Here is a 26,768-nt window from a genome sequence, read left to right as displayed (position 1 = left end):
TGACCCCCATTTCTGAGCAGCTCAGTGGCCCCAGGCAGCCTCAGTGAGACCCAGCTTCCAGGTTTCCACAGGTAATGCCACTGACCTGGGGTGTTCTGTGGGCAGTGCTACTTACAGGAACAAAAGCGCTTCACTCACTTCAAACAAGCACTCAGTCTTCTGAAGAAAGACGAGCAGTGCGGAGGATTTGGTTGACTGGTAAATGCATAGCCTGGAACGAGGCTTTACTTGTACAAGTCTGATAGAAAAATACTGAAGAGTAAAACACATTAAAAACTTTATTGTAAGTATCAACATCTAAATTTGCATCAATTTGATACATCGTTGCTCATTTTGCAGAACATAACTGTTGCACATTGCAAGAGTCAACTTGCTTGGGGTCTTTTCATGCTCAGGGCGGTCCACCCCTGCCTTCCCTCTCCCCGACCTGCATCCCGTCCTCCACAGTCTGCCCTGCCTCCTGCCGCCACAGGTTCAAGACCTAAGCCCTGAGGAGAACCTGCTGCCAGAGGGGCTGACTGGCTACAAGCCGAGAGGGCCAGGCAGCTAGCCCTGCCACAGGGACGGGGCAGGCAAGGGATCGTTTCTCCTCTTCCCGGGCTGAGCCCGTGCCAGGCCAGCCACAGAGTGCCCTAGTCAGCCCATGTGGCTCCAGAGAGCCTGCTGTTCTTCTCCATCCCATTTCACCCGCAGCCTAGTGGCTAACTCTGGATATTCTGAGCAAAATCAACCCAGGTTTCATGGAGAACTCCAGAACCTTGAACCAGTGCATGGTTATCACCATTCTTTGTTACTAGATATAGGAGAAGGTATTGCGGAGTCCCCTGGCCTGGAAGAGCTCGGGGGAGGATTCAGCTCCCCGTTTCTCCCTCACTCCCAAGAGATTTGAAAACAAGTTTGAGAGAAGAAACAGTAACTAAAAAAGTCCACGAAGAAGGATCTGACATGTCCTTTATGAAATAACATCACCCTCTCCCCATCACAACGCAGGAGATGACACGTTACAGTAAGAGGGTTACGGCAATTCCCCATCTGGAGTGCCATTCAACTGCCTGCAGAAATCTTCCATTTTAATGCATTTTAAACACATTCAAAACGAGTGACGACTCTCCAACCTAGGGAAAATGCCCAATAAAAAATATAGGTAGAAAATACATGCTAATGTAATGGCAAACTTATTTCCATACTATAATGGCAACAGTCTTGGGGTTGAAGGCAGGGGTGCGGTGGAACCTCCCTCTTCCCACAAGAACATCAGCACCAGAGATGCTTGGTCCCCGGGCTGATCTGATGGTGGGGACCACGCACTGTCACTCGGCGGCCGGTCCGGTCCCAGTGTTGGCCTGGGACCATCAGTGTTGCAGCAGGAAGTTGGTGGCGACATTGAGGTCATTGTTTGAAGCTCTCAGGGCTTCCAAAGCATCACCTCTGGAAAATCCCATCTCCATGAGCCGGGCGACCTGCAGGCAGAGAAAACCCAGAAACCTGAGGGCGCTGACGACACTGCTGCTTATCCCTGGGCCCCAAATGTTCCTCACGTGAGCCGTGTGGCAAAGGTCAAAACTCTTTACAAACAAACCATTTTCATTTCAATATGGAATCTGATACTTAAAAGTTACACCAGGTACAAATTTTTCAATGTTTACTAGGGGTAGCTGATACATATGCATTCTCGCATGTAACCCTCAGTCTACAGACGAAGACATAGGGTTCCTGAGGGTCAAGTGGCCTAGTGGGACCAGGCCTTGGGAGCAGGTCAGCATGAGCTGCCCGGGCTCACTGCCAGGCCACACACCTCAGCGTCAAATGTGATTCCCTATGACGGTGACACACGCTCAGCCCTGGCATCACACTCCTGGCGCCACTGCCACAGAACTGCCTGCCTTTGGGTGCTCGGACTACTTTTAACAGCTGTCCCGTTCGCAGCCTGGGGCTTACACAGGCAGCAAAGCGGGGCTGAGCCTGGGGCAGCAACCGAGGGAAGGAGGTAGTGAAAGCCACCAGAAGCAGGGAGGAGCAGGCGTGCATTGTTTTTGACCACAAATCCTGATTCTGTGCATATGGAGATTTCCTGTACTTTTCTCTACAGGCAGTCTCCAGTATCGAAATCGGCAGTGTTACTAAAGCTTATTTGCAACCTTTTTTCCCAATTAAGAATGTATTACAAAAATATTCATGGCCCCAGATTGCCACAGGAATACTTTTTTTGTACTTATATTAAAATAAACTGCACTTGCAATAACATCTCGTAAAAGTCAACAGTCTTGTACATGTTGAGTTTTTCAGTCACTTGTGCATTAAAGAGGCTTTTGTGGGTTCACCTGAGGACTTAGTCAGAGTTTCCAATTTTTTTTCCGAAAGAGAGCGAGCTACTTGGTGTTACATGGTGGAAAGAGAAGGGGCCCAGTATTGCCACCCCTCCCCCTGCTCAGGGGACTCGGGGTGTGTGAGTGGGGACTATGGCATGGGGTGGCTGGAGGAAGGCACGGGCATGTGGCTCCAGAAAGCCTGCTGTTCTTCCTTTCCATCCCATTTCACCCGCAGCTTAGTGGCTAACTCTGGATATTCTGAGCAAAATTAACCCAAGGACCCAGCAAGGTGAGGAAGAAGGTGCAGACAGGAGAGAGGCAGGTGGGGGAGGGAACCCCCCAGTGACCATGCAGGCCCAGACACCCAGACCCCTCCTCCCCCAAAAGCCTTAGGGAAGAGCTGAGGGCAAACAGGGACACGCAGTGGACACTGCTCAGAAGCTGGAGTCCAGCCAGGGCTTTTCCAAACGGGGGCTGCTGCCCATGTCATGGGACCATTCAGTGGGTGAGGACTAGGCTTACAAATGCACGCACTGAGTGTGCTGCTTCCTGGAACGTTGCTTTCAACCCTTAGCACAGGGACAGACGCACAGCCCTGGCTAGGAAGCTAAGAAGGGCTGCTAGGTGTCCTCTACATGCCTTGTGGTGGGGAGGGCTGTCCCGGGGCAGTAAGAGGCCCAGCACCTGGGACACTTCGGTACCCTCAGGTGACTCACGCTCAGCTGCCTGGGGCTGGTGGGCAGGGCACAGCGAAGGCAGAAACCTTCTAGTTTGTTTTCCCGCCAGAGGAGAGAGTGGTATAGATAACAAAACAATAGATAACAAAACTAGAATTGAAAAGAATTGATTTTGGTTGGCTAGAAAATGATCAGATGGAATTTAACAGAGATATGTACAGTCCTAGACTTAAAAGGTCAGGTAGGATTTGAGAGACCTGACTCGAGAGCATTTTTTTTTTTTTTTTTTTTTTTGAGATGGAGTCTCGCTCTGTCGCCCAGGCTGGAGTGCAGTGGCTGGATCTTAGCTCACTGCAAGCTCCGCCTCCCGGGTTTACGCCATTCTCCTGCCTCAGCCTCCAAAGTAGCTGGGACTACAGGCGCCCGCCACCTCGCCCAGCTAGTTTTTTGTATTTTTTTTTAGTAGAGACGGGGTTTCACCATGTTAGCCAGGATGGTCTCGATCTCCTGACCTCGTGATCCACCCGTCTCGGCCTCCCAAAGTGCTGGGATTACAGGCTTGAGCCACCGCGCCCGGCCGAGAGCATTTTATGTGAAAATTCCTGAGGGTTTTCAGCAGGCCCAGCTTAACTGGCCACACCAGTGATGCAGCTCCTTACACAAGAGCGTGCACAGACACACACACACATGCACACTCCTAATGCATCATATGCACATCAGCTGTGGCTGAGTGCCCTGACCTTGCTGCCAGGTGGCCGAGAATGCTGCCACCCTGGTGGTTCTGCCTCTCACGAGCTGCCATTCGCACAACGCCACAGTTCTTGATTTTGCCCTTTGAAGTAACCGAGAACAACCCTATTCTCTTTTCCTACATAAAGCGCTTTGCGGGTGTGACAGCCCTCTCCTTCCTCCCTCAACCACTGGCTTTTCTCGGCCCCCACCCTGGCCTGTGGGCACCGTGGCTTGTTCTGCCTGTTGCTGTCTCTGCCCTCTGCCCTGAGCCTGCTGACTCCTCTTCCCCTGGTGAGTCTTGGGGCCCCTGCCCTTTCCCATGTCTCCCAGACTAGAAGGCTCCCAGAGTGAAGTCCTCATGGCCCCACTGCCTTCTGTCCTGGGCTCCCTGCAGCTGTGTGTGTGGGGCGATAGCTTCTCCCCACCGCTGGGAACTCCCAGTATGAGGGCCGTGGCTGCCTTTGCTCATTCCTGTGTTTCAGGATCCAGTTCCTTTCAGCCCAGTCCCCTCGCATTTGTGCACACCATCTCAGAACACCGTGCCCAAAACTGAGTGTGACACCATGGGTGTGGTCTCACCGGGGCAATGAGCAGTGAGGCTGCTGCCCTCCGACAGTCTGGGCCCTTAGCTTCAATGAGAGCAGAGGAATGCATGAGTAGTGTGCATGTGTGTGTGTGTGTCTGTGCACGCTTTTGTGTAAGGAGCTGCATCACTGGTGTGGCCAGTTAAGCTGGGCCTGCTGAAAGCACTCAGGAATTTTCACATAAAATGCTCTCGAGTCAGGTCTCTCAAATCCTACCTGACCTTTTAAGTCTAGGACTGTACATATCTCTGTTAAATTCCATCTGATCATTTTCCAGCCAACCAAAATCAATTCTTTTCCATTCTAGTTTTGTTATCTGCTGTTAATCATCTCCCTCAAACTTACATCATGCCTAAATTTGATTAGTAAACCTCTACAACTTCGTTCAAGTTATTATTGATGAAAATGTCAAACAGGTCAGGTCAAAGAGTCCAGAACTCTGTGTTCAAGGGGTTAATGAACATTTTTAATCAGTTTAAAACCCACTTTATTGCACTATCATTATCCATTCTGCATGTCACCAACATCTCTCATAAGCTGACGAGATGTTGTCAAAGGTCTTGGTGACATCTTGCCAACGGCATTGGTTTGGTGTCCTAGGCCACAGCTGTCTTTTCAACGTTCACAAATCATCTACTTGATAATAATCTGTTCTGGCTTTTGCCAGACGTGAAACTTCAATTCTGCCATTCGGTTCTCAGAATTCACACTTTCCTTTTCCTTAGGAACATTTTCAAGCTAAGTGCTTTCTCAAGCCTCCATCAGGTTGCGCAGGGAGAGGGGCTGGAGGACTCAGGTTGGATATATATCACGTGGAAGGAAAACTCTCTCTGATCAAGGTGGTCTTTCCAAACTCGGGTTGAAATAACCTGTATGATGTTTCCTCCAGTTACTTCCAGTTAAGGACCACTGTCATTGGTGGAGGTAACTCAGGCCAAACGGGAGGTGGCCTGCCTACCTTCCACCTGTTATCCACCACCATGATGCCATGGCCCCCAAACAACTTGGCCACTTTTTTTTTTTTTTTTTTTGAGACGGAGTCTCGCTCTGTCGCCCAGCCTGGAGTGCAATGGCCAGATCTCAGCTCACTGCAAGCTCCACCTCCTGGGTTTACGCCATTCTCCTGCCTCAGCCTCCAAAGTAGCTGGGACTACAGGCGCCCGCCACCTCGCCCAGCTAGTTTTTTGTATTTTTTTTAGTAGAGACGGGGTTTCACCGTGTTAGCCAGGATGGTCTTGATCTCCTGACCTCGTGATCCGCCCGTCTCGGCCTCCCAAAGTGCTGGGATTACAGGCTTGAGCCACCGCGCCCGGCCAACTTGGCCACTTTTAATGACATTTATTTAAATGGCTTGGAAAAGCTACTTTTACTACTACCTGTAGTACTTCAAGCACAGCTGAGGACTGGCTGCTTCTCTGCACCCAGCCAGCAGAAACAAATCCATCTGCTGTCCACACTCAGCAATTTGGAGATTTGGCAAATCACTCCAGATTCATAATCTGGAGTGATGAAGTGTGACCTTAGGCCACAGCTCCACCTGGCACTTGAGCTCTCCCTCCACTGACGATGCATTTGGTTTGGAATCCAGAGGATGCTGATAATGGGCAGGCTGCACACAGGCCACCAAGACAGGGCAGCAGCACGGACTGCACGCAGGCCCTGCCCTGGAGAGGGAAGAAGCCCTTAGGTCTGGGATGGCTGGGCTGCGTTGTAAGTCATGTAGGTGACATCCTAGAGTAAGAACAAAAGTTTTCCATGTACACAAGACTTCCTTCTGAGTTTATTCTCTCTCAGACATGAACGACATGTGCCGTGGTGCTGGTTTTGACAACTAAGACTGGCTTTTCACAGCTCTTGGCAGAAGAGAGTGTCTGCTGTCACAAGCTTGCAGCAGGTTTGCTCTTCATCCTCTGAGGGGTGGATCATGCTCCTTTAGCCAAAGCTGGCTTCAGAGCTTTATGCAATTTTTATGGGTGAGAAGACAAGTGTGATAGGAGAACTTTCATTGCCCACTGACCTGTATTGTCACCAGATTAAAAACAACTGCTAAGTAGCAATAATGTTAGCACAGTTCTTTAAAAAGAATAAACAATTATGCTAAGAAATGGTACCTGAAAGTGTCCTGTAGTGTCCAAAACGAAACATTCATGGCAAACTGAAATTGCATGCTTCGGCTTGGGTATGCGATGACAACCAGCCAGCAAGGACAACGAGGGTCAGGGGATAGGTGTTCCGATGGGTGCCTACCCAATACTCCCCAGTGGAGGGGTGCGGTGCAGTGCTCACAGCCCTGCAAGTTAGCCAAGTGGTCCCTGCTGTCCTTTCTCTATGTAGTTTCAGTGGTTCACAATATAGACAGTAAGAACTGGAGCAAAAACTAGCAACACAAGAACAGTTGTCTATAGGCCTCTTTGGCAGACACTAACTATTACTGCTGTGGCTCTTACTATTCATCTGCCTAGAGAAGCCCAGCACACCCAATCCCCGCCCATCTCATTACGGTCTCTCATGGGAAAGCTTATTTAGCATGTGAAGCATCAACTCCTGTGCTCAAATTACAGAAAGATGAAATCGAGGCCTGTGCAGATGTGCAGTCAGGTAAGCAAAACACACGTTAAGCATTCCTAATCTGAAAATTCAAAATCGAAAATGCTCCAGAATTTGAAACTTTTTGAGTACCAACATGGCAGTACAAATGGAAAAAGTTCCACACCTGACCTCATGTGATGGGCCGCAGTCAAAATGCAGGCCACAACATGTAGTTTATTCAGTGTCTCCAAGGGAAAAGAGACCCTCTCACCCTCCTGCAGCTGTGACGTGCCTTTTCTGCACATGCCCCGATTCCCCCACACAAGCACATGCCAGTGGGCAGGTTCCCCACAGTGCTCTGCATGGGGCCAAAACCCACGTGCATCACTCACTGTGTTTTTTTGCTTACTTTCTGCTCTGTGTTATAAAAATGTTGTTAAAATATCTAAAAGGCCTGCAGATACCCTTCTGGGTAACAGTGATAAGAAAAGATTTATGTTTATCTATAGCATAGAAAGTCAAGCTGTTGGAGAAAGTGGAGAGCAGTGTGAGTGTAAAATGTCTTACAGGAGAGTATGGAGTTGGAGTGACCACCATATAGGACCTAAAGAAACAGAAGGATAAACTGTTGAAGTTCTATGCTAAAAGTGATAAACAGAAATTGATGAAAAATAGAGGAACACTGCATAAAGCTAAACATGAAGATCCTGATCATGTACCAAGGATGAATCCCGTGGTGTTGCAGTGAACACCTGCCACTTAATGCTATGTGGGTCAGGAAACAAGCAAGGATCTATCAGGATGAACCGAAAACGAAAGGGAACTATGAATATTCAACATGTTGGCTGCAGAAATTTAAGAAAAAACATGAAACTAAATTTTTTAGTGTGGTGATAAAGCATCATGAAGCAGCAAAGAAATTCACTGTTGAGTTTGCCAAGGTCATTGCTGATGAAAATCTGATGCCAGAACAAGTCTATAACGCTGATGGAATCACTGCTTTGGTTTATTGTTCCAGAAGGACACAAACTACAGCTGATGAGACAGCCCCCCAGGAACTGAAGACATCAAGGGCAGAACAACTCCGCTGGGATGCGCTAGCGCAGGGGCATGCGTAAGCGTAAACTGGGATGCGCTAGCGCAGGGGCATGCATAAGCGTAAACTTGCATGGCAGGCAAAAGCTTGCGTCCTTGCTGTTTTCAAGGAGTGAATTTCTTACTAGACCATCATTATGCTAACAAAAAGGCATGTTTAACTAGGGGTATCTTTTCTGATTGGTCTCACAAACATTTTGGACCTGCGGCTTGTGCTCACTGGAGGGAAGCTGGGCTGGATGATGACTGAAATATTTTGTTATTCCTTGACAACTTTTCCGTTCATCCTCCAGCTGAAATGCTCATCAAAAATAATGTTTATGCCATGTACTTTTCCCCAAATGTGACTTCATTCATTCAGCCTTGTGGCCAAGGTATTGTTAGATCAATGAAAGATAAATATAAAAGTACCTTCTTGAACAACATGCTAGCAGCAATGAATGGGTACGAAGATTTTCAAGAGGTGTTTAGCGTGAAGGATGCCATACGTGCTGTTGCCAATGCATGCAACACAGTGACTCAAAACACAGCTATGCAAGCCTGGCACAATCTCTGGCCTCTGCTATGTTCAGTGATGATGATGAATGAGGTGGTGACTTTGAAGGATTCCACACGTCAAGTGAGGATAAAATGATGTCTGACCTCCAAACAGGTAAAAAATATACCTTTGGAGTCTGTCAGTAAGCTGGAAGAAGTGGATGTTGAAGTTTTATTTTATTTTTGAGACACAGTCTCAGTGGGTCACCCAGGTTAGAGTGCAGTGGCCTGGTATCGGCTCACTGCAACCTCCACCTCCTGGGTTCAAGCCATTCTCCTGCTTCAGCCTCCCAAGTAGCTGGGACTACAGGCATGCACCACCACGACCGGCTAATTTCTGTGTTTTTGTGTTTCACTATGTTGGCCAGGCTGGTCTTGAACTCTTGACCTCAAGTGATCTGCCCACCTCGGCCTCCCAACATGCTGGAATTACAGGCGTGAGCCAGATATTGAAGTTTTTAACATCGATAAGGGGGCTCCAGCTGTTCATCAATTGACCCATGGTGAAATAGCTGAGATGGTTGAGTCAAGGTGACTGTGACAACAGTGATGATAGAGATGATGTTAACACTGCAGAAAAAGTGTCTACAGACGACATGGTGAAAATGTGTGATGGGCTTACTGAAGGACTAGAGCAGCATGCATTCTGGATAAGGGGTACTCAATTGTAGGGACAGAAAACCAGGTTCATGTTTCCGTGAAATAAAAATGCAGGGGAGGCTGTATGCTGTCTCAGGTCTGCCTCCAGCGCTGGGTGGCAGGGGGGACCCCAGCTCTGGAGTTGGCCCCGTGTGACCACATGCAGGGGACCAGGCTCTGGCTCTCTGTTTCCTCGCAGTTTGGGAGATGAGAGGGATGCATGTGAGAAGCCCAGAACAGTGATGGGCACATGACAAGCCCTCAATAAACATGACCTCTCAGGACCACTATTATCCTATGGAGGACAGCGGGGTCAGGTGTGTGGTGGGCCCTAGTGAAGTCAAAAAGACAGGAGCAATCTTTTTAAATGGTGAGCATAACATTCTAACAAAAAGCCTGTGTTGTTCTAGTGACTCCTGGAAACACTTTATGTATTTATAAAGTTTAGCAAATACACACCTCTGATAACTATATAAATAATGGTATTTATAGATGGTCAGCCCATCTCTCTCCCTATCGAAAGCATCATATTTTAGCCACAACACACATTAACTCACATTGAAACCCTGAACTATTTCATTTTCTCTGCAGGCTGCTTCCTGTCTTTGTAGTTCAGCTACTGGGATGAGAAGCATCAGAACTCACCACGAGCACCTGATCCGATCTAACATCCACAGGAAGAGAAAGTTTCAATGTAAAATCTCCTGATGTCAAGTTGTTCAAGTACAGGAATGAATATTTACAGACGGTCTCCTCTGCTCTAAGGACTGGCACTAGGTACTTGCATGAGTTGGGTACTGGGTTAGGGCCTTGCATGGATCTGGTCTCCCTCACAGATGGTGAGCTCCCCGAGGGCGGGCACCAGGTCTGGCTTGCTTCCTCCCAACACAGAGCCTGACACACCCGTGCCCAGCACCGGTTAGAGAAGGCTGAACGTGAAGATCAAAAGTGACCAATAAACATGTGGAGGACAAAATGAGAATGCTGGGAGGACACTGAGACTCTGGAAAAGACTGTGCTAGGACAGACACATGTTCTGGCGTGAGTGGAGGCAGCGGCGAGGCGAGGCGCGCGCAGCATGCTGCAACTCCGTCAGCCTTGGCTTGATGGGCTTGCAGTCATTGGTCTGGGAAATTTTAAAAATGTCCCAAAGAAATTTTCTAAAACGGCATTCTTTCAACATTCCCTCTCCATCGCAGAGCAGTCAGTACCTTCCTCCTGCTCAGACATCACAGGAAGTTTCTGCCTAAAAATCCTCACCACAAAATATCAGATTAGAGTGCAGCTTGGTTTCTAGCCCCCAAATCGAAATGATTCCTTCCTCTAACCTCATTGAGAAGCCAGCTCTAGTTGGGTTCACCTCCAGCATGCTATGCTTTCCTGTCTTCCACATCTACTTATTTCTTATTTCTAGACACTACCATTCCCCAAATGTAACATCCACAGCCTGCTTTCTGTGACAGGAAACCTGACTTCCAGAGGTGAGGAGCAGAGATAAGGCCACTCAGAGGACACCAGGGGGCGGCTGGTGCTGCGGCAACAGCAAACTCCAGCTCCGCCCTCACGCGGATGAAGACCTGCTCTGGAGGTGTCCAGGGTGCCCCACCAGAGCCCCCACAAGGATGAAGACCCACTTGGAGGTGTCCAGGGTGCCCCAATGGAGCAAGGCGTGACTCCATCAGCTGCCTTTCGTCACAAGCTCCTGAACCACAGGCGTCAGCAGCCCTCCCTCCACCAGCCCTGGTGTGACGCTTCCGCATGGCTGGCTGACCAAGGCAGACGAGCGTGACAGAAATAGGCGTTGCCACAAGAGCACTGTCACCGTCACCTGACAATATTCCAAAGGAGCAAGATGGAATCCATTCCCCTATAACGTGCTTTTCAGAGAACTCACTGAATGAGGAAAACACCCTAGAGATGGAAATAAATCTGTACCAGTTTCTCTTTCCTTATTTTTTATTTTTAAACATCTTCTATGATTGGGATGTGTGTCCCTACTACCTTAAGATAATTCTCATTTAAGAAAATGCCAGCCTGGGCGACCCTTGTCTCTACCAAAAAAAAAAATTAGCTGGGCATGGTGGCATGTGCCTGTAGTCCCAGCTACTCAGGAGGCGGGGTTGGGAGGATGGCTTGAACCCAGGAGGTTGAGGGTGCAGTGAGCAGTGAGCCATGTAGTACCACTGCACTCCAGCTTGGGATACAGAGCAAGACCATGTCTCAAAAAAAAAAAAAAGAGAAAACAAAATAAATGAAATTCCACTTTGGTATTTTACTTGCAATTCAACTCCTCTTTGACATAAGTAAAATGGGACATTCATTCCAATGAGATTTCTAGCAACTCCCCTCAGTGAAATACTGCTCTTGGTTTATTCAAACTAGAGTGTGGTTTTCTTTAACTTCCCTTTTAGCTAAGCGCGTCAAAAACAAATATTTTTTTGGGTTTTTACTTCCCATATTCTGACGCTTGCAGAAACTGATGCCCACCTGAAGACGGTCCCCACCCGATCCTGAGCTCACACTGGGTGCAGGGTAGCACGCACACCCTGTTAAGGGAGCCCAGATGTGCTGGGCCTGCCTCACCCACTGCTGTCATAGCAACTGGCACCGGTTACCAGTCGGCACCAGCCACCCACCCCCATGTGGACGCATGGTCGAGACCCTTGCAAGGCAGTGAAGCCCCCACTCCCTTTCTCCATCTGACCACTCTCTTCCTTGGGAGAACTGCAGAACCCCCCTCCTTTCACATCTCTTGGCTGAACTCAGGTTTCTGGTTATTATATACCCCTGCCAGGGCTCTGGGCTGCTTTGAGACCAAGTATGTCTAGGGCCTTGTCAGGGTCTGGTATGGAGCAGGTCTTCAGTGAAGGCTGGCCGAGCTCCTTTGTGTACATCTCTCAGAGCACCCAGCAGAATGAGACACCCCACAAAAGTTGGTTGCTATTTGAGTACCACCTAGTATTTCATTGTAACACATCTAACTTTGGGATCTTGTTAGAAAACATTTTCAATCCACTAGAGTAAGCAATGGGAAAACCTGGCGTAATACCACTCTCTAGCACAGTTTTGACGTGAAAACAAGAGTTCTGAAAGGGAAGTTTACTGGCCACGCCTTCGTGTTCAACCCCTCTCCAACCGATGCTGGGGCATCTATGTGTATCAGGCTTTTCATAGGGTAGGAAACAAGGCAGACCTGGCCCCAGTCCTCAGGGAGCTCGCTGTCCACAGGAGACCAGACGCCATGGGAGGCTAACCCAATACCCAATGTGCTGCCATGCTTGGCTACTCAGAGCAGAAGCACAAGTGTGTCTCGAAACCAATAAATATTAGATCCCTGCTTTCAGGAGGTGAACATTTTAGGAGTTTAGGTGGGTTTTCTAGAAATAGCGGTAAGGATTCCTGAGATGAGAAGAGAGGAGATAACCTCATTAAGATTTAGATTCTCTAATACTAAATACATTTTGCTATTTATCAGCTAAGAGTGAAAGCACCTTGTGGGTTTAAAGCCATTCTCTCTACTTGGGCTAATGGATATTTCAGAGACATAAACAGAATCCACACGGCATGTCATGTGAATTAAACAAAAATTATGGGAGGCCATTGTTTTGAGCTCCAACAAACCAGAAGACCAAACTAAATGGAGTCACTCGTGCTAAATGCCACATAATCAAACTGAAACTTTAAGGAAGCAGGCAGATGCCAAAACAAAAAGACCTGCTTTTTCTAAAAATACGAGATCCCAGACTACAAGAGTCAGCATAATAAGGAACTCCCCTCTGCTTTAATCTTTAAAAAAAAAAGCAACCTGAAGTAACTCAATGTTAACCTATCAGTTATTTTTCTATTGTTCTGTTTCCTTCTTACAAAACGCACTGTTTCAGTACTGCCTGGCGGGAGCTCACATTCTGTTTTGTAGAATGGAGGCCCCACTAATTCGTAAGTTGCAAATAAGAGCCAAATAGATCTGTCACTAAATTTGCTGTAATTCTGTCATTTGACATGCATTACAAATGTATTATTAATATTAATACACCAAATGGTAACATCTCTTGTCTGGGCAGTTGCGCCATGTTTCCTGGGCCTGGATGGAGAAAATTATATGACTATAACCTGCCCCCTCCTCTGTGTCCAGTCCATCCTCTTGGGAAACCCAGTGATGGTGTTTCTTGTGCAAGATCCTGCATGGTTCCTTAGTGTCTAGAGCATAACCACATGCCACATATCAGACCCTTGGCGAGCCTGTCCGGCCTCCTTCCTGTCCAGCTTCTAGAATCCCAGGCAGTGCCCTGGCCTGCCAGTCCCCTCCACTCCAGCCCACCCATCCGTGGCTCCCCATCTCCAATGTACTTGTCCTCAGGCCCCTTCTCTGCAACACCACTGCCCTGACGGCCTTTCTCGGCCTCAGCAGCACCTGAACACTTCCACATGCTCTTTGTCCACCTGTCTCCCTGCCCTGGGCTCACAACTCCGCAGGGCAGGACATTCCGCCTTATCCATCTCAGCGTTTTCAGAACTTAGCACAGCGCTTAGCCCTGGTGCAGAGCAGACAGCTGGTCAATGTCGGCTAAAGGAAGGAAAGACATGAATGGGAGAGAAGCAGCTGAAATTTGCCCATCTTTCTTTTGTTAAGTCCCAGCTTCGGTCTAGTCTTATATAACTTTCTTGTCTGATTTTACCTAACAGTCATTTTCTAAGCGTTGGGAGGGTTCAGAAGAGATACGCTTGATGAGTTTTTCCCCCCCGCCTTTTTTTTTTTTTTTTTTTTTGAGACGGAGTCTTGCTCTATCGCCCAGGCTGGAGTGCAGTGGCGCCATCTCGGCTCACTGCAAGCTCCGCCTCCCCGGTTCATGCCATTCTCCTGCGTCAGCCTCCTGAGTAGCTGGGACTACAGGCACCCGTCACCGCGCCCGGCTAATTTTTTTTTTGTATTTTTAGTAGAGATGGGGTTTCACCCTGGTCTTGATCTCCTGACCTCGTGATCTGCTCGCCTCCGCCTCCCAATTTTTTTTTTTGATGGAGTCTCGCTCATCGCCCAGGCTGGAGCTCAGTAGCGCGACCTCGGCTCACTGCAAGCTCCGCCTCCCGGGTTCACGCCATTCTCCTGCCTAAGCCTCCCGACTGGCTGGGACTACAGGCGCCCGCCACCATGCCTGGCTAATTTTTTGTATTTTTAGTAGAGACGGGGTTTCACCGTGTTAGCCAGGATGGTCTCGATCTCCTGACCTCGTGATCCGCCCGCCTCGACCTCCCAAAGTGCTGGGATTACAGGCATGAGCCACCACGCCCGACCTCCCTCTTTGGTTTTAAAAAAATCAGAAGCAAATATGAGAAAAATGTAATCATTTGTTAATTTTGAGTATCAGTTGTAGTAGTATAAAGATACCTGCTTAAAAAAAAAAACAATAAAAAAAAGAGAGATGGAATAATGGATCTTCTTCTTCTTCTTCTTCTTCTTCTTCCTCTTCCTCCTCTTCCTCTTCTCCTTCTTCTTCTTCTTCTTCTTCTTCTTCTTCTTCTTCTTATTATTATTATTATTATTATTATTATTTTGAGACAGAGTCTTGCTCTGTCACCCAGGCTGGAGTGCGGTGACATGATCTCGGCTCACTGCAAGCTCTGCCTCTCGGGTTCAGGCCATTCTCCTGCCTCAGCCTCCCGAGTAGCTTGGGACTACAGGCGCCCATCACCATGCCCGGCTATTTTTTATTTTTTTATTTTTTAGTAGGGACAGGGTTTCACCGTGTTAGCCAAGATGTTCTCGATCTCCTGACCTCGTGATCCGCCCACCTTGGCCTCTCAAAGTGCTGCGATCACAGGCATGAGCCATCGTGCCTGGCCTGGATATACTTATTTCTTTTTTTTTTTTTTTTTTTGAGACGGAGTCTCGCTCTGTCGCCCAGGCTGGAGTGCAGTGACCGGATCTCAGCTCACTGCAAGCTCCGCCTCCTGGGTTTACGCCATTCTCCTGCCTCAGCCTCCCGAGTAGCTGGGACTACAGGCGCCCACCACCTCGCCCGGCTAGTTTTTTTTGTATTTTTTAGTAGAGACGGGGTTTCACCGGGTTAGCCAGGATGGTCTCGATCTCCTGACCTCGTGATCCGCCCGTCTCGGCCTCCCAAAGTGCTGGGATTACAGGCTTGAGCCACCGCGCCCGGCCGGATATACTTATTTCTAAGATAGCAGATATTTGAGCACATTTGATTACTCAAAAGAGTTTTATCAAGTGGCCTTTGGTTTGGCATTTTTGCTATTGTTGTTGACAAACAGTTTTTATTTATCTTCTTCCTCCTCCTCCTCTTTCTTGCCTAGCTTTCTCTGGACAACCCTGGCAAGACCTTCTTGCCACCCATTTTCCCTTTAGACTCAGAGCCGGTGACACCACCTATCCTTCTCCAGCAGCTTCCCCACCTTGCTGTCCTAAGGCTGCTTCTCACGGTCACTGATTCCACAGCTCACCCAGCTTGTCTACATATCTCCAAAAGCAATCCCAGGGTCTATGGATTTGATGCTGGGGATTCTGAAGAGGACAGGCAGTGGTCTTTGGGGGGCATTAGGGGGGCCTTCTCCTCGCTTCCCTTAGCTGGTCCATAATCCTTCATTTTCCTCCCACAGCCTACTTTATCTACCTTTGTCCTTTCATCAAATTTAGACTTCTCTTTCCCCAGATGTTATTTTCAACTCTAAGAGCACTTGGAAATTTCTGTGAAATTGGTAGGAACTTGTGGGGTTTTCTTCTGATCTTCCTCCCTGCACGCCTGCACAGGGAAGGCATGAGCAGACATCTCGCCCTGTGGTTTCCGGGGGTCGCTGTCGCCATCCTGACCATCTAGCTGGCAGGCCAGGCAGCACAGGGCGCACTGTGTGGCTTGGCACTCTCCAGCCTCGCACCGCCTGCCTGCACAGCAGCCTCCTTCTTGGAATATTCTTAAATGGGGCTGGGGTGGCATTTCTGAGGGGTGATGAATTGGCAGAGGTGCCGTGGGTTTACTCACCAAAAAGTGGGAGTGGATTCTGACAAACTAAAAGTCTTGAATCTTAATAATAGCAAAAATAGCAAAAGTAGAAAAGGTGGCAAAAGATTTCTATGGCTATCAAACTATTACTGGATTTATTACAGGATGCACATTCTTCTTAGAATCTTCTGCTTTCAAAGTACACGGCATACATTTCATGTCTACCAGGTTTTCTTGAACTCTCACTAAATTTCTAAAGTATTTGTTTACAGCAGAAAAAAACTCAATCATTTCTATTTTTCTTGGCTTAAAAAGTTACTGAGTTTCTCAATGCATTAAAATTACATGGCTCTGATATTTAAATGAAGAAAATACAAACATTTAACTGAAAAATTAAGCAAAAAAAAGCTTTTGTTAATTCAAGCTATCTTAACATGTTATTAACAAATATTTTAGACAGTGGTTAAACAAACTGGCCAAGAGATTATAAAATATAAATTTATAAACTTTTTTGTAAGCATCTTGAGGGCAAGAACAGTATCATTTTTATCTTTTATAATCTCTATAGTACCCACCGCAAGAAACACCAAGAGCCTGCAGAATGAATAATGCCAGTAAGAACCTTGCGTCTTTAAGGCAACAATGGTTTATAACAGCTGTTTGCAGGATAATCAAGAAACATCAAAAACAAGATTTTGAAAATCAATGTATAAGAAAGTGTATGTTAAAAACAACCCCTCATGTTTTTACAACTGCTCATCACACAGCACAAGGAAGAAATTAAGTGCTGTTTTAAACTGATGTTGACAATATGTAACCTCGCTGTTGTCATTCTGGGATGATCAAGGAAAAATGACTCATTAAAAAAAAAAACCACCCTGAAGACTTCAATCACACACATACTCCTTTTTCTCCCTTTTTGACACTTTTTTTTTCTGAAGTGCCCAAACTGAGAAATATATCACCTTTAAATACCTCACCTTAACGGCTGCCCCATGAGGAATGTGACTCACTGCTGTATCAAGTAAACAGTAATATAACAGAATTTTGAGACTTCTTTTCAGTGAATTTGACAGCAGTATCTTATTTTTTAAACACGTTATAGAAAGATTTTACACATGGCAGGTTATTGGACTTTTCTTATCCATGGGGATAACCTTAGTCTAGAAATTCTCTAGTGGATGTAGAAGAGGAAAACTGTGGCTCCATACTCCACCTGTTAATCCTGAAGAGCTGCTGAAACCATCAGTCCGAGTGGAGAAGCCGCAAGCGGGAGGGGTTGGATCAATTCAATGGGCACATGACAGTGGTTTCTCTGGAAAACACCTGTCACAGCCTAACCCAGAGGTGGCTACGAGATCCCTGCCCAGGGGCACCTTTTGAGTTTTGGAAAAAGTGAGGACAAAGTTTTGCCACAGAGGCAGGTGCCTGGCATTTGTTCACTCTGGGGACAGGGAATGGGGAGACGATGGCCTGGATGGTGTGGTCAGCTGTGAAATGCTGATCTCAGTTTGTTTTGTTTGCTGAGAAGAAAAAACAATGGGCAGAAGGAAACTTCAAAGTGTTATGATGGCAACACTCTTAACTTTCTTTTATAGCTTTTTAAAAGGTTGTAGTTTGAAATAATTTCAAACTTAGAAAAGTTCCAAGAATAGTACCAGGAACCCTTGATTCCTCCTTAACCAGATTCACCAACTGTTATTTTGCCATAGCCGCTTTCTCTTTCTGTCTCTGTCACACATACACACGATCACACACTATGTACTGACATGCACAGACATTATGCCTCAGCCATTTGAGAGCAGGTTGCACACATCATGGTGCTTTTTCCCTTCATATGTCAGTGTGTATTTTCTAAGAACAAGAATATTCTCTTTCCTAACCACAGTCGGTATGTACCAAGTCCTGGAAATGTAAAATTCATGTAATACCAATATCCAATCCATAGTCCAATTGATGAAACTGATCCTAAAATGGCCTTTCATCAGAAATTTTTTCTCCAGTATAAAATCCAGTCCAGGATCACATTTTCCATTTGGACAGCATGACTCCCTAGTCTCCTTTAATCTGCAACATCGTATTTCTGAAGAACATAGGCCAGGTATTTTATAGACTGTCCCTCAAATTAAGTTTATCTTATTTTCCTTTATGATCAAAGTTATGCATGTTGATTGTAACACATAACTGATATGTCCTTTTCAGGATATGAACATAATAATTCTTTGTTCCATAACTGGTGATGTTAATTTTGATAACTTGGTTAAGGTGGTGTCCAATTTCTCCTCTGTAGAATTACTGTTTTCCTTTATAATTAGTAAGTAACTTGTGGAGGGGTACTTTGAGAGTACAAGTGCTCCTCAACCTACGATGGGGTTAAGTCCCAATAAATCCACTGTAAGCTGAAAATATCGTGAGTCGAAATGCATTTAGTATACTTAACCTACTGAATATGACAGCTTAACCTAGCCTACCTTAAACATGCTCAGAACACTTAACATTACCCTACAGTTGGGCAAAATCAACTCTCACAAATCTAGAGTGTTGACTATCTCATGTAATTATTGAGTATTGTGCTGCAAGTGAAAAATAGAACGGTTCACAGTCGCTGCCCAACATCGCAAAAGAGTCTCGTACCACGTATCACTAGCCTGGGAAAAGAGCAAAACTCAAAATTTGATATATGGCTTCTACTGAGTATGTATCACTTTTGCACCACTATAAAACTGAAAAATTGTTAAAGTTTGACCATTATAGGTCAGGGACCATCTATATAGAAATAGCCTAGTCTTCATATATTGATGATTTTTCCCTGAATGGATTTTTATTACAATGCTTGCAAATTTGTGATTTTCCAATACTATCATTCTTTGTATATTTATTACTTGACATTCCATTCAGGAAAAGCATTTCATTTTCTCCAGTGTATGTATTTATACAAATATTTATCTACTAATATCATTATAATGCATGAATTCTTACTATCCTTCATTTATTTTAATCCCCAAAGCTGATGCCCCAGATGTGACCAGCAGGATCCTGCAGCTGGCTCCAGTGTCTTCTGACATGCCCCAGCAGCGACTGATCACTTCCTTACTTTCCTGGCACACAATGATCCAGGGCTATCCTGTACGTTCCCTACCCTGGGCCTGGAATCCACCCTTTCCCTAAAGAGGCCTGGTTCCTTTTAGTGGGGAAGAGTGTTTAGAAACCAGATCTGGGCAGTAGGTGAGCCCATTGCTACCAGGAGGCCACTGCTTCTGAGCCCTCTCAGTCAGAGTGAGGGTATGTGTACACAAACACACACACACACACACACTCATGAGTTTACAATGATAGTGATAACTCCTTCCCAACCCCACAGGGTTCTCCCTTGCCTTCCCTTGCTTTATATTTTTATTTTCCTTCTTCCACAATAAAATCAACCTAGTTCCTCATTTGCTCAAACCTATAATACAGCATAATTTTAGAATTGCTATACTCATACCCTTATGAAAACTAAACCTATGAAGAAATGTTTAAGATTTGTTTGCAGTTCTTTTTGTTTCTTCATTAGACTGAGGGTATATCAGGTTCAAAAGTTACTGAAAACCATTTCCCCTCATTCAATGTGATTATGTTATTCATTTGAAATGCAGTTAGCTCATTTGTTTCTTTTCAGCTTTACATTTGTCCCTGTCTTTTGGTTTGCTTGTTGAATATGTAAAACATTAACACGACTCAAAACCATACAAAAATGAAACCATGCCAAAGGCACACTCCCTCCCCATCCTCCCACCTCCTTGTTCCCGATCCTTTATAGAGAACCAATCTCATTAGTTTCTTGTATATATGAAGTGTAAGAGCATCTAAAACAAGCTACTATAATGCATTCCCACCCCTTACTCCCAACCAATAATGCCTTCCTCAAACTTGTAAGAACCACAGTAGCAAAAAAAGGCCCAAAGTCTCTATCATGGTGGCAGATGGACTGCTGTCACCATCTTTGTATTTACATGCTTGATTACTTTCAAGTCCTGTTGATCGAAACTGCTTCAACTCTGAAACATGGATTTAGAATGAGTACCAGCTATTACTGATGAATTACCTGTTCCTCGGAAACTTCTAGAGGAGGGGGCGCTGCTGGCTCAGACTGCCGACCACCCTGATAGTTTACGTTTTGTCGCTGACGTAAAGGAGGAAAAAGACGATTCCAATTGATCATTCCTCCCTAAAAAGAGATCAACACACGGTTATCAGACACAGAAGGAGCAGAACCATCATAATGCTTGGAAGAGCTTTCTCTCAATGCAGTTACATCTATAGACTGGGAATGTAGTGTCATATTGATCTGCTCCAGGCAAGCAATTTGAATCCAAAAGTATCACAACATCCTTCAGTCAATAGCACAAAATTGGCACCTGCAGTAGGTGCTCAGGAGAAAAGAAAGTAATGGGCAGTGCAAAAGCTGTTTGTGCACTGTGGCTCTGGAAGGCAGTGAAAGACACATACAAACACTCCTAATTTCAGCCCGACTGTGACACCACTGACTGTCCCAACTCCAGTGAACTCTTAGGAGCTCAGGGCTTTGCAGGGTGCGATAGAAAGGAAGACATGGAGAGGAGGCTAAATCACTGAGGGCAGCCAGATATCTGGTGTTTCCAACACGGCCCTTAAAATGCTTCCCCACTCTACCTTTCTTCTTCTTATGGCTGAAGTAAATCCTGAGCGTGCCCAGTGCAGGAAGACTGTAGACTGTGATAAAAACTCAGCAACAGGCTAGAGAGTATGAAGGGAAATCTGACAAACAGGGAAAAGGTGAGAAGTGAGGATCGGTAACTATCTCTCTGAGGGTGGTTCCACGGATCCTGAGGACCGACAGCAATGCCGTTCCTTGCTTAGTCTATGTCACCAACAAAAAAAGAAGCCATCATGGGAAGAAAAATGCATCACATGCTGCTTTTAAAAAATCCATGTTTCTAGCTATATGGCAATCTTTGAATTTGTTAATTTAAATCTCTATTTCTAGAAGTCTTCTAGTCCTGACAAAATTATAGACTAAGTATCTGAAAATCTTCCTACTATAAAGACCTAAAAATGCTTTTAATAAATAAATATTTCTATACACAGCTAAACATGAAAGAAGTAAGTGGAGTCGCAAGGCCTCAGGAACAAGCGGGCGTGGAAAGCAGAGCCGCACACAGTGAGCATCCTGGGAGACGGGGGAGCACAGGTCCTGCTCACCCAGAACCACACTGGGTTTTATCACTGTTTGGGTTCAGAAGATGCAGCCTTGGGTCTGAAAGAGGCAGCAATTTTGAGCTCAATTATCTGTCTAAAGATACAATCTTCAAATGGCAGCACCCTCAGCAACACAGATGAAAAAAATCAAACTAAAAAGCCTGTCTTCCCCCGGGAGGCAGCAGGAGTCTTGGTCCTGCCTGATAATTAAGAACCACAGGCAAATTTGGGGTTCAAGTTATACTATACATATGTGGTCTCAGAACCCATCAAAAAGTTACATAAAATTGGTTTTGGGATGGAGATACCTAAAGAGCCAAGCAAAAGCAAACGTCAAACTACTGTGGAGAGAGATTCTCTTGCCTTGGGGTTACATGGGATTTATGGTTAAAGCTCCAGTGGGGAAAAACTCAGAATTGAAAACTACAAAAGATGAGCAAGTCGGCACACACAACACAGAGGAGGACTGGGTCCCCAAGGACCTGAATATAGTAGGATCTGAAAATGACTACACACTTCAAAAAGACTAGGATGTCACAGGAGGACCTTAAAGAAAAGAATAAAGTATTACGAGAAAAAAAGGCTGTGAAAAAAAATTAGGGAAACAAAAGCCACTCTCACCTCTCACCTCTTCCCTACAAAAGGTAAATCTAAAATATAAACACGTACACAAGTTGATGTAAAGAGATGGAAAAAAATCAGAGAAACACTAATCAAAGAAAGCTGATGTTGCTACATTCATGCCAAATAAATAGACCTCAAAGGCAAAAAAGGGCAGTATTAGGGATAAAATCAATAGAATACATGAATATATTTATATATAACACAATGGCATCAAAACACAGAAAGCAAAAATAAATAGAATTACAAGAGAAGTGGAAGCATCCAGACATATATTTAATTTTCAGCATATAACTCAGTAACTGATAGATCAACCAGCCAAAAAATAATATAAAAAATAAATGACAAGTTTATTTCTAAATGGACATATATACCTTGCATTTAATATTTAGAGAATATACATTCTTTTCCATTACAAGTAAAGTATTTACAAAGTAATTGTGCACTAGATCCTATATGAAATATTCACAAATACCAAATCAAAAACATTACACAGATTATATTCTCACCACAATGCAGTTAAACTAGAAATCAATATCAAAATAATAACTCTAACAAAAAACCCCACACATTTGGAAACCAAAAAAATCCTCATAATGGAAATTAGAAGATATCTCAGAATGAATAAAACAAAACTATTACCTACCTATCAAAGTTTATGGGATGTCATAAAGTGGTTCATGTAATTTTAAATATTGAGCTTAAATTAAAAAAAGAAAACTGAAAATTAAAGGGTTATGTATACCTAATTTAATAAGTTAGAGAAAGTAACAATAATCTAAAGAAACGAGAAAGAAGAAAGTAGAAAGTTGACAGCAAATGCCAGTAAAGTGGAAAACAAAGAAACAGAAGGAGTCACTAAAACTCACTGCTGGCTGTTACAAAGTCAAATAAAATAGGCAAACCTGGCAAGCTTGATGAAAAGACAGATGAAGGAGCACAAATAAACAGTATTAAGGATAATACAAGGGATATAATGGCAGATTTTTAAAAAATCACAAGAATACTTTATTCATACCAATAACTTTGATGAATGACAACTTTCTAGAAAAGTATAACTTATTAAAACTTATTCTAGAGAAAACAGACATTGGTAATTATCTTTGAAAATTGCTCAGGACCATCTACTTTAAGCTGAGCCACATGTGAGACTCAGCAATTCCACTCCTGGATGAAGAAATTCAAACACGTGTTCACCAAAAGACATGGACTGGAATGTTCTCAGCAGCATTATTCAAAGATAGGAACTACCCAAATGCCCATCAACTATAGAATGGGTAAGTTATGGTGTATTCACATACTGTAATCTAATAAAGCAGTTTGAATGAATGAACTATAATGACATGCAACAATATGGCTGAATCTCTCAAATGATGTTGAATAAAATAAACATAAAAAGTACATTTGTATGATTACTATTATTATATAGCATGTACTTTTCTGGATATGTCATACTTTAATGTAATTGAAATAGTACTTAAAAATCTGCCCCCCAAAAACCTACAGGTGAAGTGTATGAAATCTTTAAGGACTCTTTATCTTATATAAACTGCTGTAGAGTACAGAAAAGGAAGGAGAGTTTCCCACCTAATTTTTTGAGCCTAGCATAACATTGTTTCCAAAATAGACAAGGCCATTATGAGCAAGAAAAATTATACAATATATAGTTTATTTTTCTTGGGTAGATATACTAATCCCAAATAAAAATCAGCAAATTCAATCCAACAATGTTTAAAAAATAATTATCTAGTATGATGTGCTATACTAGGATTTATACTCAGAAATCTTAGAAAATCTAGCAACATAATCTACACATTAACAATTTGAAAGAGAAAAATCACTATCTCAATAGGTATGAAAACAATTTGACAAAATTCAGTACCCATTCATGAAGAGACAAAAATGCCTATTACCAATTCTCGCATTCAGCACAAGTTACAGCATAATGAGAACAAAAACCAAACCCAAACAAAAATCTCAGGTAAAGATAGAAAAAGAGAAACAAAACTCATTATTCAAATGATGACTGTCTATCTAGAAAATCCAAGAGTGTTTACAAATGTCTCTCAAAGCATGAGAACAAGAGAGTATAATTAAAAAGTAACATTCCCTCTATTGAAATCATTTAGAGAATGTACGTACAAAAAATTACTATTTATAAATAGCAATAAAAAATATAAGGTAGTTAAGAATAAAATCAAACAAAAGATCTGCAAGATCTCTAAGTAAATGGAAAGATTCAGCATGTTCCTGAATTGAGCCTGGTAACATGTAATCCTATAATCTATCCAGACACTGCCAACTCCAGTCTAGCAGACTGCTGGTTCACTTCCAATATCCATTTTCCCTCTTTGAAAAAAACAGTTTTGGTTTTCTTGGGTGTGTATGTATGTGTGACTTGCTACCTTTCTCAGTTTCCCGCCACACTGACTAGGTTCTGACAATGGTATATCAGCAGAAAGGGAATATGGGCCGACCAGGAAGATCGTCAGAGGCAGGGGCTCGCCCTTTTTAGAGGATCAGGTGGAGTCCTGTGCTGAGGTTACAGCAGCAGCAAGGAGCCGGGGGCTGACACCTTTAGGACGCTGCCCCGCCAGCCTGGGCTGCCCACTGCTGGACTTCTGTACAAGATAGAAATAAACTACCTTGTTTAAGTTTCTGCTATTTTGTGTTATCTGTCATTTTGGAGTCAGACTCCTATTATTATTCCTATTCCCATAAATTATTCCTAACTGCTATATACTCAAAATTCAAAAGTATGCACGTGTGTATATTTTGGTGGGACTAGACTACTTGAAGTTAAAGCTCAAAACTAGGCATGACTATTTTGAAGAAGTATGATAAGAAAGGAGTTCTCTGCCAGTTATTAGGACTCAGTATTAGACTGCAGTAATTAAAGTCGTGTGGTATTAGTGCAAGTTAGGCAAAAAGTCCAAACAGGAGACAGAGTCTAGGAATCAACAGTAAACACTGGCACTTGGTTGTGGGTCCGCACTGAATACACAGTCCTGGGACAACTGTCTATAGATAGGGAAAAGATAAAACTAGACCTTTACTTCACACCACCCACAAAAAGAAACACTAAGATTAAATATTTAAATGTGGAAAGCCAAACTGTGAAAATTTTTTTGAAGAAATAGGAGAATATTTTCATGTCATTAGGATAGGAAAGGATTTCTAAAACAGAAATATGAAGCATAAATCACAAAGAAAAAAGTGGTTAAAAATTACTTTACCTGCAAGAACTTTTGTATTAAAAGTTCAACTGTTACTGAATTAAATAAGACAAACTACAGATTGAGAGAAAATGTTTACAACATATAATTGCTATATGCTCAAAACTCAAAAGTTACAAACCAATGAGACTTAATAAATCAAAGACACTTATGAACTTATAAGACAACACTTAAAAATCAATGAGAAAAAAATAAGTGATTCAAGTGAAAAGCAGATAATGTATATGAATAGTCCATTTATAGAAGGGGAAATCCCAAGTCAAGAAACATATGAAAAGATATTCAATCTCACCAGTGTTAGGGAAAGGCAAATGAAAACAACACGTTTTTTTTATACCCACAAGACTCGCAAAAATACACAGCCCAATAATACTGAGTGTGGGAATGATGTGAAAGAAATGGGAACTCTGATAAGTTGCTGATCAGAGTATAAACTGACACAATCTTTTTAGAGAGTAACATCTCAAGATCTAGTAAAACTATTCTAGTCTATGGCCTGGCAACTTCCCCTCCAGGGAGCTGTCAGTGCTGAGCGGGCCATGTATGAGGATCTTTTGTGAAGCACTGGCTACAATATTAAGTAAGAAAATGGAAAAAATTCAGTTGTTCCTAAGGAGGGAAATAAATTAATAAGTGGTTCCATTATGCAAAAGACCATTATAAAAGCAGCTAGAATAAATGAACTAGATTTACATGGGTAAATCTCAAATATACAATGTTGAACGAATAAAGTTGTATGAGAATATGCATATGCAATATATACATATATCATTTACATAAATTGTATGTAGTTTATGTAAATAATACAGATAAAATGTAATTCCCTTTACATAAATTAAAAAATACTCAGAACAAGAGTATATACTATTTTAACTTTTTTTTGAGATGAGGGTCTTGCTACACTGTCCAGGCTGGAGGGCAGTGGCTATTCACAGGCACAATCATGCGCACTGCAGTCCTAAACTCCTGGACCCAAGCAATCTTCCATCTCGGCCTCCTGATTAGCTGAGACCACAGATGTGCACCATTGTGTCTGATCTATTTTAACTGTTTTAGATGGATATATGATAATGGTGACTCTGTCCTCCTACCCCCAACCCAGGAGATATTTGGCAATGTCTGGTCACAGTTTTGGTTGTTAAGTGGGGGGAGAGGGGACAGGATGGTGGTGCTGTTGACATTTAGTAGGCAGTGGTCAGGGATGTTGCTAAACATCCTACAATGTACAGGGCAGCCCCTATAACAAAGAATGGTCTGGATGAAAATGTCAATGGTGTCTAGGTCGAGAAACCCTGATAAGTACGTATGTAGTAAAGATACAAAAACATGCAAAGGCACACAACACACCCGCTCCAGGACAGTGGAAGGGGAATGGCCTTTGAGTTACATTTCATTTCTTACGAGAGAGTGAGAGAATCAAAGAGTAGGCAAAGCAAACAAAACCCCAATCCCTCTACTCCTGTGACAGTAGAAAAGTGCTTAAAAAGCAGAAAGTTACGGCTCTAGGTTCTAGGATGTTTTGACATGAATCTGCTCGTTACGCAGGGTTAAATATGAGCCTCTATAAACAGGAAATGTTTCCTTTACTTTGTCTTCTTCAAAAGCAATAACCACATATTTTAAAAATGAAGAAGGAAAC

The 26,768-nt window shown here is 43.9% G+C and overlaps 1 protein-coding gene across 3 annotated transcripts in view; it reads right to left on the bottom strand.

The window, feature by feature from the left end:
* Positions 1–260: 260 nt before the first annotated feature.
* UBAC2 (UBA domain containing 2) overlaps positions 261–26,768 on the bottom strand; it is a 187,162-nt gene continuing 160,654 nt past the window's right edge. For all 3 annotated transcript variants that reach the window (XM_025363995.1, XM_025363993.1, XM_025363996.1), the window contains 2 exons: positions 20,140–20,262; positions 261–1,460 (listed from right to left, as the gene is read on the bottom strand). In XM_025363995.1, the coding sequence (XP_025219780.1) occupies positions 1,353–1,460; positions 20,140–20,262 (231 nt within the window). In that variant the 3' untranslated portion in view covers positions 261–1,352. The remainder of the gene's footprint in view (positions 1,461–20,139; positions 20,263–26,768) is intronic.

Source organism: Theropithecus gelada, chromosome 17 (genome assembly GCF_003255815.1).
Source record: "Theropithecus gelada isolate Dixy chromosome 17, Tgel_1.0, whole genome shotgun sequence".
Taxonomy (NCBI): domain Eukaryota; kingdom Metazoa; phylum Chordata; class Mammalia; order Primates; family Cercopithecidae; genus Theropithecus; species Theropithecus gelada.
This window is presented reverse-complemented; position numbering and strand designations above follow the sequence as displayed.